The sequence below is a fragment of the Lithobates pipiens genome, unplaced genomic scaffold (genome assembly GCF_037356315.1).
Source record: "Lithobates pipiens isolate NorthernLeopardFrog02 unplaced genomic scaffold, aLitPip1_a1.2 Scaffold_44, whole genome shotgun sequence".
Taxonomy (NCBI): Eukaryota; Metazoa; Chordata; class Amphibia; order Anura; family Ranidae; genus Lithobates; species Lithobates pipiens.
In genome coordinates this window covers 1,660,006-1,679,568 of record NW_027507870.1, presented here as the reverse complement: position 1 = coordinate 1,679,568, position 19,563 = coordinate 1,660,006, and the positions used below count along the sequence as shown (strand labels likewise).

The following is a 19,563-nucleotide window of genomic DNA, read 5'->3' as shown; positions in this document are numbered from 1 at the left end:
AAAAAAATGTCAATAAGCGTATATTTATTGGTTTGCGCAAAAGTTATAGCGTCTACAAACTAGAGTACATTTTCTGGAATTTACACAGCTTTTAATTTATGACTGCCTATCTCATTTCTTGAGGTGCTAAAATGGCAGGGCAGTACAACCCACCCCCAAATGACCCCATTTTGGAAAGTAGACACCCCAAGGAAATTGCTGATGGGTATGTTGAGCCCATTGAATATTTTTTTTTTTTTGTCCCAAGTGATTGAATAATGACACAAAAAAAAAAAGTTTACAAAAATTTGTCACTAAATGATATATTGCTCACACATGCCATGGTTATATGTGGAATTGCACCCCGAAATATATTCTGCTGCTTCTCCTGAGTACGAGGATACCACATATGTGGGACTTTTTGTGAGTCTAGCCACGTACGGCACCCCGAAAACCAATCACCACCTTCAGGATTTCTAAGGGTGCAAATTTTTTATTTCACTCCTCACTGCCTATCACAGTTTCGAAGGCCATAACATGGCAAAATAACACAAAACCCCCCCAAATGACCCCATTTTGGAAAGTAGACACCCCAAGGAAATTGCTGAGGGGCATGTTGAGCCCATTGAATATTTTTTTTTTTGTCCCAAGTGATTGAATAATGACACAAAAAAAAAAAACGTTTACAAAAAGTTGTCACTAAATGATATATTGCTCACACATGCCATAGTTATATGTGGAATTGCACCCCAAAATATATTCTGCTGCTTCTCCCGAGTACGAGGATACCACATATGTGGGACTTTTTGTGAGTCTAGCCACGTACGGCACCCCGAAAACCAATCACTGCCTTCAGGATTTCTAAGGGTGCAAATTTTTGATTTCACTCCTCACTACCTATCACAGTTTTGAAGGCCATAAAATGCCAAAATAACACAAAACCCCCCCAAAATGACCCCATTTTGGAAAGTAGACACCCCAATGAAATTGCTGAGGGGCATGTTGAGCCCATTGAATATTTTTTTTTTTTGTCCCAAGTAATTGAATAATGATACAAAAAAAAAAAAAGTTTACAAAAAGTTGTCACTAAATGATATATTGCTCACACATGCCATAGTTATATGTGGAATTGCACCCCAAAATATATTCTGCTGCTTCTCCTGAGTACGGGGATACCACATATGTGGGACTTTTTGGGAGTCTATAAAACAAGGAAATTGTTGGGACTTTATATGACTGTACAGTACACAGGTCTCCATCCCTAATATTTGATAAGGAGGGGAGATAGAGGGAAATTGGATTTTATATGAGACACAACACTTGGGTAGAATGAATCAAACAAAATTAGTAAATAGGATATTTATTATTATCATAATTGGGCATGGTGCATTAATAGTAGGCCAATATGTACTATACAGAATTATAAAAAAACATGGTTAGTAAATCACATAGTAATACGAATAACATGATAGAGATTATTGCACATAGTAGATAATGAACCAGCAACATACCCAATAGATGAGAAAAAAAAAAACACGATAAATAGTAAAATTCATTGATTCAGACAAGTAAAACCCATGGAAAATCACATGATTGCTGTGGCATCCCGTCAAATAAAAATGTCCGACGCGTTTCGTGGGCTGTTTCCGCTCATCGGGAGCGGCTAGACACTAGGAGTGTCTATGATGGAATTCAAAATTCACAATCAGGGGTAAATGGTTAAAAACAGGAAGAGAGGGAGCACAAAAACTATGGTGCTAACACTCTTACCTATGGGTAAGGTTGTAAGGAACGTAGATGGTAGTGATGATATAAAAGAGGCACTACCGTGTTCCCCCTCGAAAAGTAAGCCCTACCCCAAAAATAAGACCTAGCACAAATTATCAGGCAGGGCTGCAATATAAGCCCTACCCCGAAAATAAGCCCTAGTAAAGTTCATTTTTAAAAAACGGTATCCGCTTTGTAAAATTTACACACTGGCACAAGGTGCATTAGTGCCCCCTCCCTTGCAACGATCATGCCCTACCACGAAAATAAGCCCTAGTAAAGTTCATTTTAAAAAAAATGGTATCCGCTTCGTAAAATTTACACACTGGCATAAGGTGCAGTGTGTCCCCCCCCCGGAACGATCATGCAAAATACCCCATCCACAGCCGCCAGAGGTCTTCTCCTCTCCTCCCGGCTGACATCTGCGGCCCCTCCCTCTGCACCGCTCGGAGCGGGCTGATGTCCGCGGGAATCTCGGAGCGGAGAAGAAGAGCTCAAGGCAAGGTTACATGATCGCCGAGGGCTGCTGTAAAAAGGTACATCTCAAAAAAAAGGGCCCCAAAGGGAGACACACTGCACCCTACCCCAGCATAATCCTCCCACAAAACGCACTACATAATCTTAAAAAAGTACTTTAACCAAGATTGTTTTGGGGGGATTAAAATGATGTCAATATACCGATAATAATAAGACAACCCCCGAAAATAAGCCCTAGGGTCTTTTTTGTAGCCAAAATTATTATAAGACCCGGTCTTATTTTTGGGGGTGAAGAGCAACCCTCCCCCCCCCCCGGGAGCTGAGGTGATAGCAATGCAGACGAAGGGAGGGCCAAGAGAACAGGAATAGGAGAACATCACCTGAGATGGGTAACGCTTTTCAAAGGTCAGTAGTGATAGGTATGAGCCTAGGGCTTCTGTAACAATAAAGGGAGAAAGGGTATTAACATCTAGTGGACATATCAATTGATGTGAGAGGCCAGTAAGAAAGGAGAAAGGAAAAAAGTGCGAAAAATAGTGAAAAGTGAAAAGGGTTAATCAAACCCAGTTCAAACCGGACCCAGAGCAGCTTGGCTCATCCCTAGTCATAGTGTTGCTGATCTCTAGTGATGAGCTGAACATACCTGGGTACTCATAAGCCCGTCGTCTGCAGACCCCTTCCTACAACCACTGGGCCAGGGTTGCGGGGAGGAGGCCCTTGTTCTCTTCAAAATTGGGACAAGTGTGTTTTGCCAGTGGAGTCCTTCCTGGAAAGGTTCCTCCCTATCTTAAGGGCATGTGACCTGGGAGGGTTCAGGAGGAGGGGGCACCCACTGCCCCCCCCCCCTTTTGATAAAGAGCTTGTATTGATTTTTGGGGGACCTCGGGCCATTTCTTTTTTTTCCCCCCAAAATCCAAAGTGCCTGTTATGAATAAGAAGGGAAGTCTGGGGGATTCCTAGCCATGCAAGCGAATGGAGTCTGTGATGTCACTGGTTGTTAAAGGACTGGGAGGTGTCTGCTCCCGCCCCTGCTTGGTGTCAGCCTCTTGCAGCCCCTGTACAGCAGAGCTTAGACTGAGAGAGGGAGAGGCAGCACAAGGAACCAATAATTCCATGTGCTTACAAGGAACATGCTGATAGGAGGAGAGAGAGAGCAGAGAGTTGAGCTCATCAGTCTTGTTTCTTCTCCTCCAATCACAGGCTGGGGGATTGAATGAGACCTATAAGTGTTATTGAACTGCAACAGAAAAAAAAATCATGTTTCTTCCCCTTCAAGGTAGGTCTGTGCTGTGGGGCAGAGCTGTGTAAGTCTCAGGACTGGATGGACGGGAATGTAAATACTTCGGCAGGTAGAACAGCTCCCGTATACGGTAAGTAACTCAATTGTGTATTTTGCTGATTGCCTAGAGTTCATCTTGCTGGATGTGTGGTAAGTACTCCTCCAAGTTCTCCCGGATCTGGAAAATATTTACATAGAAAATAATGTTCTCCATTCTGTAACTACTAAACATAATAGAATTGATCTTGGAGGTCATTGACCCTATATATACACACAATGCATTTCTAAAAAGTTATGGACCTCCCAGGTGAATCCCGATACCCTTTAACCGCTTCAGCCCCGGAAGGATTTACCCCCTTCCTGACCAGGCCATTTTTTTGCGATTCGGCACTGCGTCGCTTTAACTGACAATTGCACGGTCGTGCGACGTGGCACCCAAACAAAATTGACGTCCTTTTTTTGACGCCCCTTTTTTTTTGTATTTGATCTCCTCTGCGGTTTTTATTTTTTATGCTATAAACAAAAAAAAGAGCGACAAATTTGAAAAAAAAAAAAACAATATTTTTTACTTTTTGCTATAATAAATATCCCAATTTTTTTATTTTGTAAAAAAACTCATTTCTTCCTCGGTTTAGGCCGATACGTATTCTTCTACATATTTTTGGTAAAAAATCACAATAAGCGTATATTGATTGGTTTGCGCCAAAGTTATAACGTCTACAAAATAGGGGCTAGATTTATGGCATTTTTATTATAAATTTTTTTGTTTATTAGTAATGGCGGAGATCTGCAATTTTTACCGGGACTGCGACATTGCGGCGGACACATCGGACACTTTTGACACTTTTTTGGGACCGTTGTCATTTATACAGCGATCGGAGCTGAAAATAGCCGCTGATTACTGTGTAAATGTCACTGGCAGGAAAGGGGTTAAATGTGTTCCCTAGGGAGGTGTTTCTAACTGTGGGGGGGGGGGGGTGGGACTGCCTGGGGGAGGAGAGCTATCGCTGTTCCTAATCAGTAGGAACAACAGATCGCTCTCCTCACCCCTGACAGAACAGAGATCTGTTTGCTTACATTGACAGACCTCTGTTCTGTCTCTATCAGGAGTGATCGCGGATGCCCGGCGGACATAGCGGCCGCCAGGCACGTGCATCGGCTCTGTCGTCGCGCCCCCTAGTGCTCTTAAAGCGTCTGATGTACAGCTACGACGGCTCACCCAGGGGAGCCAACCTGTCGCAGTGTAACTGCGGTGGCTGGTCTCTAACTGGTTACGCAAACCTTCATCCACATTTTTTTTTTTTTAAATGCCATACCTTATAGCAGTGATTGCGAACCTTGGCACCCCCAGATGTTTTGGAACTACATTTCCCATGATGCTCACCTACACTGCAGAGTGAATAAGCATCATGGGAGATGTAGTTCCCAAACATCTGGGGGTGCCAAGGTTCGCCATCACTGTCTTATACTATATTTTCACCTTTGCAGCCAAAATGAAAAATACTTGATTATGGCCACTAGATGGAGCTGATGATTGTAGGAGATAACGATAATAGATAAATGGCTGTATGAATGCTCATACATTCTCACAGTGATTTTTTTTTTTTTTTTTTTTTTATAATACACCACTATATGTTTGTTATGTGTTTCCATTCACACAACATACCGAATAAAAAGTAAGAAATAGTTTATGTTATCTCATACATAGAACTCTAAAGGTTCTCTATACATTTTATAAATATGGTTTTTCGCACCTAAAATCAGAGTGCAGGTGCATTCCCAGGTGTGAATTCATACTTATATATCAGTGATCTTGCTTGAACGATCCCTATAGAGGTTGTTGAATTTTCAGGAGCTTCCTAATCAGAGACATTATTTAATCAGTTCCCGACCGGCGCACACCGATGTACGTCGGCAGAATGGCACGGGCAGGCATATTGGCGTACAGGTACGTCCATTTTTAAATGCCGCCCTGCCATCGCGTGAGCGCCGGCAGCGTAGTCGCACGCGTGCCAGTCGGGAACCCCCATAAGTCCGGTCGCGGGTCCCGCGGACTTGATCGCCGCGGGGATACCCGCGATCGTCTCACGGGGCTGCTGAACGGGGAGACGCCGTTGTAAACAGCATCTCCCCGTTCTGCCTAGCAACAAGTGATGCTGATCTCTGCTCCATGTGATTGGAGCAGAGATCAGTGTTCACTAACACAAAGCCCAGCCCCCCACAGTTAGTAACACACCCCTAGGAACACTTAACCCCTACACTGTCACCCCCTGGTTAACCCCTTCCCTGCCAGTGTCATTTACACAGGAATTACTGCATTTATATAGCACTGATTGCTGTATAAATGACAATGGTCCCAAAAATGTGTCAAAAATGTCCGATGTGTCCGCCATAATGTCGCAGTCACAATAAAAAAAAAATCGCTGATCGCCGCCATTACTAGTAAAAAAAAAAATTATTAATAAAAATGCCATAAAACTATCCCCAATTTTGTAAACGCTATAACTTTTGCGCAAACCAATCAATAAACGCTTATTGCGATTTTTGTTTTACCAAAAATATGTAGAAGAATACGTATCGGCCTAAACTGAGGGAAAAAAAATGTTTTTTTTCTATATATTTTTGGGGGATATTTATTATCACCAAAATTAAAAAATTATGCTTTTTTTTTCAAAATTGTCGCTCTATTTTTTGTTTATGGCGCAAAAAATAAAAACGGCAGAGGTGATCAAATACCACCAAAAGAAAGCTCTATTTGTGGGGGAAAAAAAAGGACGTCAATTTTGATTGGGAGCCACGTCGCACAACCGCGCAATTGTCAGTTAAAGCGACACAGTGCCCGAATCCCAAAAAGCGGTCTGGTCTTAAGCCAACAAAGTGGTTAAAGGGAAAATATCCGCGCTAACCAGAAAAAATGATGTGCATATACCCTTTGATTAGGTATTAACAAGTGACATATAAATGTGTAAGTTACTAAAAAGACGAAAGCAAAACAAGGTGCTGCAACTAAAAAAACCTGAATATTCGGCTTATATATAAATGTAAAAAAGACTTCAATTGTAAATATGTTAATTAATTGGCTGAACATTTGAGGTACACACACCCCTAAGTGAATAAAAAGTGAATAGTCTAAATGATAATTATCGAGTGACCTAGTGTGCCACACATCTAGTTACCTTTAAAAGTGAATCAACAAATCACTAAATGAAAATAAATATAAATGCAAAAATAAATTAACAAAAAAAAATAAAAATAAATGAATCTGCTATTAAATTCAAACCAATGTCCATAATATCCACAAACCATACAATAAGGGAGGGTTGAACAACTGTAGCAAAGAGTCAATAATTCTGACACAAAGGGTCAAAAAAATTCTAAGAATCCTTTCCGATGTAGCAAAGGTAGCCAATAGTTAAACAATGTAGCAAAGATTCTCTTTTCTTCCTCACATTGATTTAATCCAGCAGATATCAGCCAAAAGAGTGAAGTGTGACCAGGTGGCCGCTTACCAGATCTGTAGGATCTCAAACTATAGAGATCATATGGGCACATATGAGGATAGACCCTCCACACTGGGCGATATTTCCTTCCAATTTCCTTCCAATCCCATGCGTAGGAATTTTGCGCGAAGGAATTGCATAGAGACGAACTACATTTCCAAAAGAAACTTTTTCCGTCGGAAAAATAAGAGAACCTGCTCACAATCTTTTGCTGGTGGAAATGCCGCCAGCAAAAGTCCGATGGAGCGTACACGCGGTCGCAATTTCCGACCAAAGGATTGCATCAGAATTTTGTTGGCGGAATTTCCGATCGCGTGTACGCGGCATTTATGTACAGAATGCACCTTCTGCCTTTACAACCACTTTAAGTTGGCTTGGGCTTTCTCACTGTCACCTGTAGGTGTCACTGGTCGTAGCAGGAGGTTTCACAAGCAAAACAAAATTATGAGTATTAACATTGCCTACAGCCAATCTGATAGGCCACTGGTTGCCACTGGTGCATGCTGGGGGAGTGAATAAATAGTTGGGATGGGCCATGTGCTTGGTCTCTTGCCCTGGGCTGAGGCCTAAGGGAGGTGCTGCTGGATGGAGCTCTGCTGTTAGGCCCAATATCCTGTTTTGAGGCCTAACGTGTGCTGAAGTGGTCCCGAAGCTGTCCTGCCTGGTCTGGAGGAAGCTGTGCCAAGGATAGAGACCCAGGGGAGGCCCCTCGCTGGAGAGAGCCAGGAAGAAGGTCTCTCAGAAGAGGGCCTGGTGACTCCCTTGGGGGACACACTGAAATTTGAGAATGTGCTTACAATGTTCCTGGGTCAGCTTCAAGGTTCTTACACTGTGAAGCTGGACAATGATCTGGATCTGGAGAGTCTGTAAGTGATCTGCTACGACATTTGGGAGCCCTAACCCTCATCTCTTTAAATGATCTGCAATAAAACTTTAAAGACAAAAGTGGCTGGGTCCAATATTCTTTCTCTGTCCCCCCTCATTTTAGCCATGGACTCAGCCATGGAGTGAAATGCTACCCCTCCCCTGGTGGTGCTATCCTGCCTTTGGGGTGTCAGAGGGGTGCTACAGGTAAATTCACAGGTGTGAATGCACCTAAAGAGTTCAAAATATTTCATCATGCAAGATAAACCAACCTGTTTTGGGGGACTGTAGTGAACCCCCCCCCCCCCCCCATCATGGCTCCTGACTAAGTTGATTGGGATAGTGGATGCAAATGGGTAAATGATTTAGCAATATCAGCATTGTATTTTTTTGTTAATATTTTCAAACCTTTATACCCATTTGATTACACAATCCCATTCAACGTGGCTGAGAACCCTGATAAAAGGGCTACCTATAAATGCATTAAATTGACATTTATGAGAAAAATAATTGATTTATTTATTGTTAATGTGGTATTAAACCCCATTCTACCACTTGTACCTACAGGCAAGCCTATAGTAAGTCTTACCTGTAGGTACTGTGAATATCACAGTTTAGGAAATATTCAGAGTGCGCGCAGCCAGTGACGTCACCAGCACATTCGCTTTGAAGGTCCGTCATACAGTGTCGAACCTTCAGAGCCCATGCCGTAAAGGGCAGCTCCCGCGTGCATGCGCAGGAGTGATGTCATCGCGCCCTCGGTCACTCATTTAGCTGGAGGACGTGACCCCGGAAGGCAGACCGGGGGTGGGGGGGAGGTCAGCCCTCTCAGCGGTAGCAGCACGGTGCTGGAGGGCTTTGTTCTAAGGTAATGTGAATGGAGAAATGTCATCAGCACAACAAGGTTTCCTCAGAAGGGTGCAAAGCAGGGCTCAAGTCCTGCGGGAACGCATGGGAACGGAGTTCCTCTACTTTTTCCACAACAGGAACTCAGTTCCCATTAGCAGCCGTGTCCTGCAAGACTTTGAAGTATGTGAGGTGAGGTGTGTGGCAGGTTACTGTCAATCACATCCACTGACGTGGAGCGCCGTGGGGGTGGGGGCCGTGTGACACAGTGAGCGGCTATAGCCGCCGGCTGTATCACGGGAGCGCGCCCGCAGGTGCTTCTCACCATGTGAGGGAGCTCGCATGAATGTGAGAAGTACCTGCGGGAAGAAGCCGAGACAGCCGCCGAGGGACCCCAGAAGAGCAGGTTCGGGGTCACTGCACAGTGGAGGTAAGTATAACATGTTTGTTATTTTTTTTAAAAACATTTTTTAACTTTACAATCCCTTTAAATCAGGATTCCTAGAGCATCCCTTATGTTAGAGTCCCCAGAGTTCAACCTTACATCAGAGTTGCCAGTGTTCCCCCTTACAGTGTAAGGCAACTCTATGAGTTCAGGTATAAAAGGAGAACTCTGTGGACTCTGATGTAAAGGGGGACTCTGTGGACTCTGATGTAAAGGGGGGACTCTGTGGACTCTGATGTAAAGGGGGACTCTGATGTAAAGGGGGACTCTTGTTATTAACTTCATATGATTAGAAATGTTATTTAATAGCAAAATATATGTATAGTTTATACTATAAAAAACAAAAATGCTGTGCGCCGCTAAAGTGTTTGGGTTTGACTTGAAGAGAAGGTGGCAACCTTACATGCAGATCAATTCTATGGATCACAGCACCAACCTTTGAGACTATTACCTTTTTATGGATGGATTCTTGCATGTTATCACCTCCCTCCGCTAACTTGTGATATGGCATCATACAGTCCCCTCCACTTGCTGATGGCTTTATGGCCCTCCGAACTGGCAGTGCGGAACTTTAACTTTCCTGAGTGAGAACTGAAGAACAATAGAAGAAGAAGTGTGAGTAAAAAGACCTGGCGCATGACAATAATAATAATAATAATAAATTAGTACATCTAAATTTATGTAACACAATGGACAAAAATGTGGTTTAACCACTTCAGCTCCGGAAGATTTACACCCCCCCCCCCTTAATGACCAGGCCATTTTTTTGCGATACGGCACAGCATTATTTTAACTACTTCAATACACCCCCCTTCCTGCCTAAGCCGATTTTCTGCTTTCAGCGCTGTCACTGTTTAAATGACAATTGCGCGGTCATACAACGCTGTACCCAAATTACATTTTTATAATTTTGTTTCCACAAATAGAGCTTTCTTTTGGTGGTATTTGATCACCTCTGCCATTTTTATTTTTTGTTAAACAAATAAATAAAAAATAAAACAAATCTGAAAAAAATAAAAAGTTTTTCTTTTGTTTCAGTTATAACATTTTGTAAATAAGTAAGTTTTTGCCTTCACTGATGGGCTCTGATAAGGTGGCACTGATGAGGTGGCACCAATCAGGTGGCACTGATGGGCACTGACAATGGGCACTGGTAGGCGGCACAGATGGGTGGCACTGATATGCAGCACTGATATGCAGCACTGATGGGCATTGATAGGCGGCACTGATGGGCACTCATGGGTGGCACTGGTGGGCACTGATAGGTGACACTGATGGGCACTGAAAGGCTGCACTAATGGGTACTTATGGGTGGCACTGATAGGCAGCACTGCTGGGCACCGATACATGGCACTGATGGACACTGATAGATGGTATTGATAGGCATCACTAGGGATGAGCCGAACACCCCCGATTCGGTTTGCACCAGAACCTGCGAACGGACCGAAAATTTGCACGAACTTTAGAACCCCATTAAAGTCTATAGGTCTCGAACGTTCTAAATCAAAAGTGCTAATTTTAAAGGCTAATATGCAAGTTATTGTCCTAAAAAGTGTTTGGGGACCCGGGGCCTGCCTCAGGGGACATGTATCAATGCAAAAACAAAGTTTTAAAAACTGCAGTTTTTTCAGGAGCAGTGATTTTAATGACGCTTAAAGTGAAAAATAAGTGAAATATTCCTTTAAATATCGTGCCTGGGGGGTGTCTGTAGTATGCCTGTAAAGTGGCACGTGTTTCCCGTGTCTAGAACAGTCCCCGCACAAAATGAAATTTCTAAAGGGATAAAAGTAATTTAAAACAGCTTTCAGTTTTAATGTAATGTCTGGTCCCAGCAATATGGATGAAAATCAGTGAGACAAACGGCATGAGTACACCCCCCCCCCCCCCCCCCAGTCCATTACCAGGCCCTTTGGGTCTTGTATGGATATTAAGGGAAACTCGCACCCAAATTAAATAAAGGAAAGACGTGGGGCCCCCAGACCCTATATACTCAGAACAGCAGTATACAGGCGGTGCAAACAAGACAGGGACTGTGTAGGTTTGTTGTGTTAAGTAGAATCTGTTTGTCATTTTGAACTGGTACATTTTTAAAGTGTAGCTCCAGTCAAAAAATCTATTTTTATGCTTTTTGGAAAACATAGGGAAGGGTTATCACCCCTGTAACATTTGTTTTGCTGTCTGTGCACCTCTTCAGAAGATTTCACCTCACTTTCTGTCCCAATGACAAATGTTTTTTGAAAATTTGAGGTTTTTAGTGAAACAAAGATTGGGATACAGCATCAGTGTAGGGGAGACACATTTTTCCCATATCAACTCTTACAGGAGAGAATTTCCCTTCCTAGGGGTAGGTTGAATCTCACTTCCTGTTGTCTCCTTCCGTTTGCAAGTAGGAGAAGTTTCTAAGTTGGATGTTTGAGTAGGTTAAGTAGGGGCCTGCCCTATATGCTCTGCAGAAACTTGGGCCTAAAGTGTTGGTGTTGCCACAACACTGTAAGCCCTCAAAGTGACTCTTGGTGGGCGCTGGAACGCCCTGCTGTGAATTATTATATCAAGAATTGTAATTACATGTCATTGTTGAACAGTGGTAGAAAAATTGGGCCTTTGGTGGTGGAGGTGGTGGGGCTGGTGCCACAACACTAAGTTCTCCCAGTTTCTCTTGGTGGGCTCTGGAACAGGCCCTGATGTGAAATATTATATCAAGAATTGTATTTACATGCACCTGTTGAACAGGGGCACAACAATTGGGCCTTTGGTGGTGGTGCTGGTGTTGCCACAACACTGTAAGCCCTCACAGTTACTTGTGGTGGGTGCAGGAATGGGCCCTCCTGTGAAATTTTAGATCAAGAATTGTAATTCCATGTCCCTGTTGAACAGGGGCAGAGAAATTGAGCCTTAGGCACTGGTGCCACAACACTACAATGCCTCACAGAAACTCTAGTTGGAGCACAGGAATGAGCCCTGCTGCAAAGTATTGCATCAAAAATTGTAATTACATGCCTCTGTTAAACAGGGGCTGAGAAATTGGGCCTTAGGCACTGGTGCTGGTGCCACAACACTGCAACCCCTCCCAGATACTCTAGTTGGAGCGCAGGAATGAGCCCTGCTGCAAAGTTTTGGATCAAAAATTGTAATTACACACCCCTGTTAAACAGGGGCTGAAAAATTGGGCCTTAGGCACTGGTGCTGGTGCCACAACACTGCAACCACTCACAAATATTGTAGTTTAGCGCAGCAACGAGCCCTCCTGCAAAATATTGCATCAAAAATTGTAATTACATGCCTCTGTTAAACAGGGGCTGAAAAATTGGGCCTTAGGCACTGGTGCCACAACACTGCAACCACTCACAAATATTGTAGATGAGCGCAGCAACGAACCCTCCTGCAAAATATTGCATCAAAAATTGTAATTACATGCCCCTGTTAAACAGGAGCTGAAAAATTGGGCCTTAGGCACTGGTAGCGGTGCCCAGAACCAAAAATGTTCTTACAAGCTATCAGCATGATCATTGAGGAAGAAGAGGATAGTCACTCAGCATCAGCTTTGGCATTCTTGAAGGGATGTGACATTTCCAAAAAAATTATTCGGTTACATCAGCTTTAGGTGCTTGGTAGCTGGTGGTGATCCAAGACTGATTCATCTTTTTGAAGGTCAGTCGATCAATCGAGTCCGTGGACAGGCGCACCCTGTGATCGGTTACAAAGCCTCCAGCAGCACTGAATGTGCGTTCCCAAAGAACGCTGGATGCAGGACAGGTCAGTAGCTCAATTGCATACTGTGCAAGCTCTGGCGAGTGATCCATCCTCAAGACCCAGTAACCCAGAGGATTTTCGATGGGAAAGGTGTCCAAGTCGGATATTGCCCTAGGTATTCCTGCACCATGTAAAATGGATGCTGGCGATGGTTGCTGGAACCGATCATACCTTGAGGCTGCGGACTAAAAAATTGTCTGAATGCATTGGTCAGACGGCCACCTTCTCCACAGCTCCTTCTTTGACTGACCGAAGCCTCAGTAACATGTTGTCCAGGACCAGGAATTTGTAACCACCCAGTCTCTGGGAACGCGTTGCACAGACCTTTCTGCAAGGCCTCCCAAAGATGTTTCATCCTCTGCTCCCTCTGCAATGGCAAGATAAGGTCCGCAACCTTTCCCTTGTAACGTGGATTAAGGAGGGTTGCCAGCCAGTTATGATCCCTCTCCTTGATCTGACGAATACGAGGATCCTTCCGCAGGCTTTGCAGGATCAGGGAGGCCATGCAGAGTAGGTACTGCTGAGGCATTCGGTCCGGAGTCCTCTGGGTCACTAAGGACGACATGATCCGCAGCCACCTCCTCTCAGCCACGTACAAGTCCACGGGTTTCTTGTGACTGTAAATGATACCTAAAAGACTGCTGCTGATGCTGAGTGCCAGGCTCCACCTCCATGCTGACACAATCCTCTTCCTCCTCCTCCTCCTGTGTGATCAGCGGGCCAGCAGGAACACTGTCTGGATAAAGGGGGCCTTCAGAGGCAAGAAAGTCCTCCTCTTGCTGCCTCTGTTCTGCCTCAAGTGCCCTGTCCATTATTCCACGCAGCGTATGCTCCAACAGGTGGACAAGAGGGACAGTGTCACTGATGCATGCACTGTCACTGCTCACCATCCTTGTGGCCTTCTCAAATGATGACAGGACAGTGCATGCATCCCTGATCATGGCCCACTAGTGTGGGATAAAAAACCAAGCTCTCCTGACCCTGTCCTGGTGCCGTAGTCGCACAGGTACTCATTGATGACCCTCTGCTGCATGTGCAGCCAATGCAGCATGGCCAATGTTGAGTTCCACCTGGTGGGCATGTCACAGCTTAGGTGGTTCTTGAGCAGGTTCAATTCTTTTTGTAGGTCAGACAGCCGAGCACTGGTATTATATGACCGGCGGAAATGCACACAGACTTTCCTGGTCTGCCTCAGGAAATCCTCTAAGCCTGGGAACCTGCCCAAGAACTGCTGCACCACCAAGTTAAGGAATTGAGCCACACAGGGAACATGGGTAAGTAGTCCCTGTCGGAGGGTGGAGAGGAGGTTGGTGCCATTGTCGCAAACCAACATTCCTGGCTTAAGCTGACGTGGCATCAACCACCTCTCAGCCTGCCCCTGCAGAGCTGCCAAAATATCTGCCCCAGTGTGGCTCCTGTCCCTCAAACACACCAGCGCAAGCACGGCATGGCATCTTTTTGCCTGCATACTTGCGTAGCCCCTGGAACGCCTACGGAGCACCGCTGGTTCTGAGGACAGAGCACAGGAAGAGGCCATGGAGGAAGAAGAAGAGGAGGGGATGGAGAAGAGAGGTGTGTCAGAATCACCAGTAGTAGCATTTTGGAGGTGTGGTGGTGGAACAACCGCCAACACTACTGCATCTTGTCCTGCATCCTTCCCAGCTGCTAGAAGAGTCACCCAATGCGCCGTGAAAGATAGGTAACATCCCTGTCCATGCCTGCTGGACCATGAGTCAGCGGTAATATACACCTTACCGCTAGCCGCCATGTCCAGCGAGGCATAGACATTGCCTTCCACATGCCGGTACAGGGCTGGAATCGCCTTCCGTGAGAAAAAGTGGCGTTTGGGAACCTGCCACTGAGGAACCGCACATTCCACAAACTCACGGAAGGGGGCAGAGTCTACCAACTGAAAAGGCAGCAGTTGAAGTGCTAGCAATTTAGCCAAGCTAGCATTCAACCACTGGGCATGTGGATGGCTGGGAGTGAACTTCTTTCGGCTGTGCAGCAGCTGGGACAGGAAAATTTTCCTGGTACAATCGGACGTCGGTGTAACAATAGCAGAGTGCCCGCAAGTACTTGGCTGTGACACACCTAATTCTACACCTTCATTCCTCTCACTGCAGGTTTCAGAGAGGACTGAAAGTATAGCGGGGATGGAGATCCCAGCAGATGAGGAGCAAGGAGAGGTCCGCTTTGTTATTTGGTGTCTGTCTTTTAGGTACACCTGCCAATGAACTGCATGGCAGATCGACATATGTCTGGCCAAGCATGTGGTGCCAAGCGGCTGATGTTTTGGCCACGTGAGATACGCTTGAGAATTATGTTGCAAATAGCAGTCGTGCGATCTAATGCACTTGTATCAAAAAAGGCCCACACCAAAGAACTTTTGGAATAACGCGCAGAGGCAGCGCCCTGCACATGCGGATCTCTGCGGTGTGATGCAGTCGATGTGCTGCCCTTAAGCTGGCCCCTGGAGGGCATCCTGCCTCATTGGAGATGTGCCTCCTCTTCCTCCTCTCTCCTATAAGGCACCCACGTGGAGTCAGTGACCTCATCATCCCCTCCCTACTCATCACTGGAGCAAACCTGGCAGTATGCTGCAGCTGGGGGAACATGACTGCCAGATTGCTGTCCTTCTTGGGCATCCCCTCTCTCTGCGCTCACGTTACTGCCTTCCTCTAGCTGGGTATCATCATCAGAGCCTTCAAAATGCTGGGCATCCTCATGGAGCATGTACCCAACACTGTGCTCAAACAGTTCAGGGGACTCCTCAGGAGGACATGGTGGAGCTAGGGAAGCAGTGACTGATGAATTTGAGCCAAGTGAAAAGGCCGTGTTGGCAGCTGCTTTGCCAGTACCCTGAGTCTGGGTGAGAGAGGATAAGGAGGATGAGGACGGCTTGGTCATCCACTCTACCAAATCTTTGGCATGTTGCGGCTCAACACATCCAGCTGTCGAAAAAAAGGACAAGCGTGTCCCATGGCCACGTTCCAATGAGGATGTACCGTGTCCACGACTAGCACTGTTGCCTCTAGACACAGAGCCTGCTTGCCCTCTTTTATTGACTCGCGACTGTTTGCCTCTCCTTGTTGGCCTTCCAGACATACTAATGGCCTGCGGGGAGATGTAGCTGCACCAAGCTGGGACGTATATACTGATATACTGCATCTAGCAAAATCAACGACCTGCCTGTAGTATTATTACTATCATGAGAACACCAGCAATTGGGGTAGCTTTATGTGCACACTGTGCAGAGTACATAGTACACCAACTGTAGTTACTGCAGCTGCCTGCGGTATAGGATCAGAAGAACACCAGCAATTGGGGTAGCTTTAAGTGCACACTGTGCAGATGGCACAATACACCAACTGTAATTGCTAAAGCTGCCTGCAGATAGGATCAGCAGAACACCAGCAATTGGGGTAGCTTTAGGTGCACACTGTGCAGAGTATACGGTACACCAACTGTAATTACTGCAGCTGCCTGCGGTATAGGATCAGAAGAACACCAGCAATTGGGGTAGCTTTATGTGCACACTGTGCAGAGTACACAGTACACCAACTGTAATTAATGCAGCTGCCTACCTGTGGTATAGGATCAGAAGAACACCAGAATTTGGGGTAGCTTTAAGTGCCCACTGTGCAGGGTACACAGTACACCAACTGCAATTACTGCAGCTGCCTGTGGTATAGGATCAGAAGAACACCAGAATTTGGGGTAGCTTTAAGTGCCCACTGTGCAGGGTACACAGTACACCAACTGCAATTACTGCAGCTGCCTGCGGTATAGGATCAGAAGAACACCAGCAATTGGGGTAGCTTTAGGTGCACACTGTGCAGATGGCACAATACACCAACTGTAATTGCTAAAGCTGCCTGCAGATAGGATCAGAAGAAAACCAGCAATTGGAGTAGCTTTAGGTGCACACTGTGCAGATGGCACAATACACCAACTGTAATTGCTAAAGCTGCCTGCAGATAGGATCAGCAGAACACCAGCAATTGGGGTAGCTTTAGGTGCACACTGTTCAGAGTACACAGTACACCAATTGTAATTACTGCAGCTGCCTGCAGATAGGATCAGAAGAACACCAGCAATTGGGGTAGCTTTAGGTGCACACTGTGCAGAGTACACAGTACACCAACTGTAATTACTGCAGCTGCCTGCGGTATAGGATCAGAAGAACACCAGCAATTGGGGTAGCTTTAGGTGCACACTGTGCAGAGTACACAGTACACCAACTGTAATTACTGCAGCTGCCTGTGGTATAGGAGCAGAAGAACACCAGCAATTGGGGTAGCTTTAGGTGCACACTGTGCAGAGTACACAGTACACCAATTGTAATTACTGCAGCTGCCTGCAGATAGGATCAGCAGAACACCAGTGACAGAAGTGACATGTGGGGCAGCCGGAAGTTGCGGGTGGAACGCATTTCCACCCGCACTTCCTGTATAGGGGTGCAGCATGCGTTCCACTTTAGGTATTCTGGAATATGTGGATGTGACCTCTTCACCCCCCCATGACCCTGACATCCCGTATGGTTAGAGCAATAAGGAAACATAGGTACTGTTGCTACTATTACAATTACCACTATTTTAGAGTCCTCGCTACTACTCCACTATGGGCTGGTGTTGGATGATAGTGTTCCTATGCATATTACCATAGAGATCTGGTTTGGTGAGTTTTTGTGGTGTTTGACTTTTGAGTTTTGATGTATCTATGCACTACTACTATTAATATTACTATTATACTATATACATAAAATGATTCTATTGCCATACAACAATAATGTCTAATTTAATGTAGTTAATGAACAAATACCCTTTTTTTTCCCCTTTGGGGTGTGGCTTGTAGGGGTAGTTCAGGTGGAGCCTGGGGTGCGTGGCCGCACGCACACTGAGACACACACACATATATATAGGGCTGTCTGTATGTGAGAAACCATTGCCCGTCTAGGCTCTGAAGAAAGGGGATCTCCCCTGAAACGCGTCAGCCATTTCTTGGGGTATTGCTTGATCTACTTGTCATCAGGTCCAGGCTTGTCGATGTTCTGAAAAGTTGACCCTGCTTTATTGATTATGCCTTCTATCAATACTCATTTGTGAGTATATATTTTGCTGTGTTTTATTGAATAAAGCTCTATTAGTGGTAATGCACTAGGTCGGTGTGCCCTCCTTTTCTTTTTTGTTTATTATAGGATCAGAAGAACACCAGCAATTGGGGTAGCTTTAGGTGCACACTGTGCAGAGTACACAGTACACCAACTTTAATTACTGCAGCTGCCTGCGGTATAGGATCAGAAGAACACCAGCAATTGGGGTAGCTTTAAGTGCACACTGTGCAGGGTACACAGTACACCAACTGTAATTACTGCAGCTGCCTGCGGTATAGGATCAGAAGAACACCAGCAATTGTGGTAGCTTTAGGTGCACACTGTGCAGATGGCACAATACACCAACTGTAATTGCTAAAGCTACCTGCAGATAGGATCAGCAGAACACCAGCAATTGGGGTAGCTTTAGGTGCACACTGTGCAGAGTATACGGTACACCAACTGTAATTACTGCAGCTGCCTGCGGTATAGGATCAGAAGAACACCAGCAATTGGGGTAGCTTTATGTGCACACTGTGCAGAGTACACAGTACACCAACTGTAATTAATGCAGCTGCCTACCTGTGGTATAGGATCAGAAGAACACCAGAAATTGGGGTAGCTTTAAGTGCACACTGTGCAGGGTACACAGTACACCAACTGTAATTACTGCAGCTGCCTGCGGTATAGGATCAGAAGAACACCAGCAATTGGGGTAGCTTTAGGTGCACACTGTGCCGATGGCACAATACACCAACTGTAATTGCTAAAGCTGCCTGCAGGTGGGATCAGAAGAACACCAGCAATTGGAGTAGCTTTAGGTGCACACTGTGCAGATGGCACAATACACCAACTGTAATTGCTAAAGCTGCCTGCAGATAGGACCAGCAGAACACCAGCAATTGGAGTAGCTTTAGGTGCACACTGTGCAGAGTACACAGTACACCAACTGTAATTACTGTAGCTGCCTGCGGTATAGGATCAGAAGAACACCAGCAATTGGGGTAGCTTTATGTGCACACTGTGCAGAGTACACAGTACACCAACTGTAATTAAGGCAGCTGCCTGCCTGTGGTATAGGATCAGAAGAACACCAGAAATTGGGGTAGCTTTAGGTGCACATTGTGCAGATGACACAATACACCAACTGTAATTGCTAAAGCTGCCTGCGGATAGGATCAGCAAAACACCAGCAATTGGGGTAGCTTTAGGTGCACACTGTGCAGAGTACACAGTACACCAACTGTAATTACTGCAGCTGCCTGCGGATAGGATCAGAAGAACACCAGCAATTGGGGTAGCTTTAGGTGCAGATGACACAATGCTAACGCTGCCTGCGGATAGGATCAGCAGAACACCAGTGACGAAAGTGACATGTGGGGCGGCCGGAAGTTGCGGGTGGAACGCATTTCCACCCGCATTTCCTGTATAGGGGTGCAGCATGCGTTCCACTTTAGGTATTCTGGAATATGTGGATGTGACCTCTTCACCCCCCCCATGACCCTGACATCCTGTATGGTTAGAGCAATAAGGAAACATAGGTACTGTTGCTACTATTACT

General features: G+C 45.4%; 1 protein-coding gene across 1 annotated transcript in view; it reads right to left on the bottom strand.

Moving 5' to 3' along the window:
• Positions 1-2,743: 2,743 nt before the first annotated feature.
• The window catches only part of LOC143956876 (uncharacterized), a 37,849-nt gene continuing 21,029 nt past the window's right edge, over positions 2,744-19,563 (bottom strand). Inside the window, exons 2-3 of the mRNA XM_077467041.1 lie at positions 9,609-9,748; positions 2,744-3,680 (exon numbers count right to left, since the gene is read on the bottom strand). Coding sequence (XP_077323167.1) covers positions 9,637-9,748 — 112 coding nt within the window. The 3' untranslated portion in view covers positions 2,744-3,680; positions 9,609-9,636. The remainder of the gene's footprint in view (positions 3,681-9,608; positions 9,749-19,563) is intronic.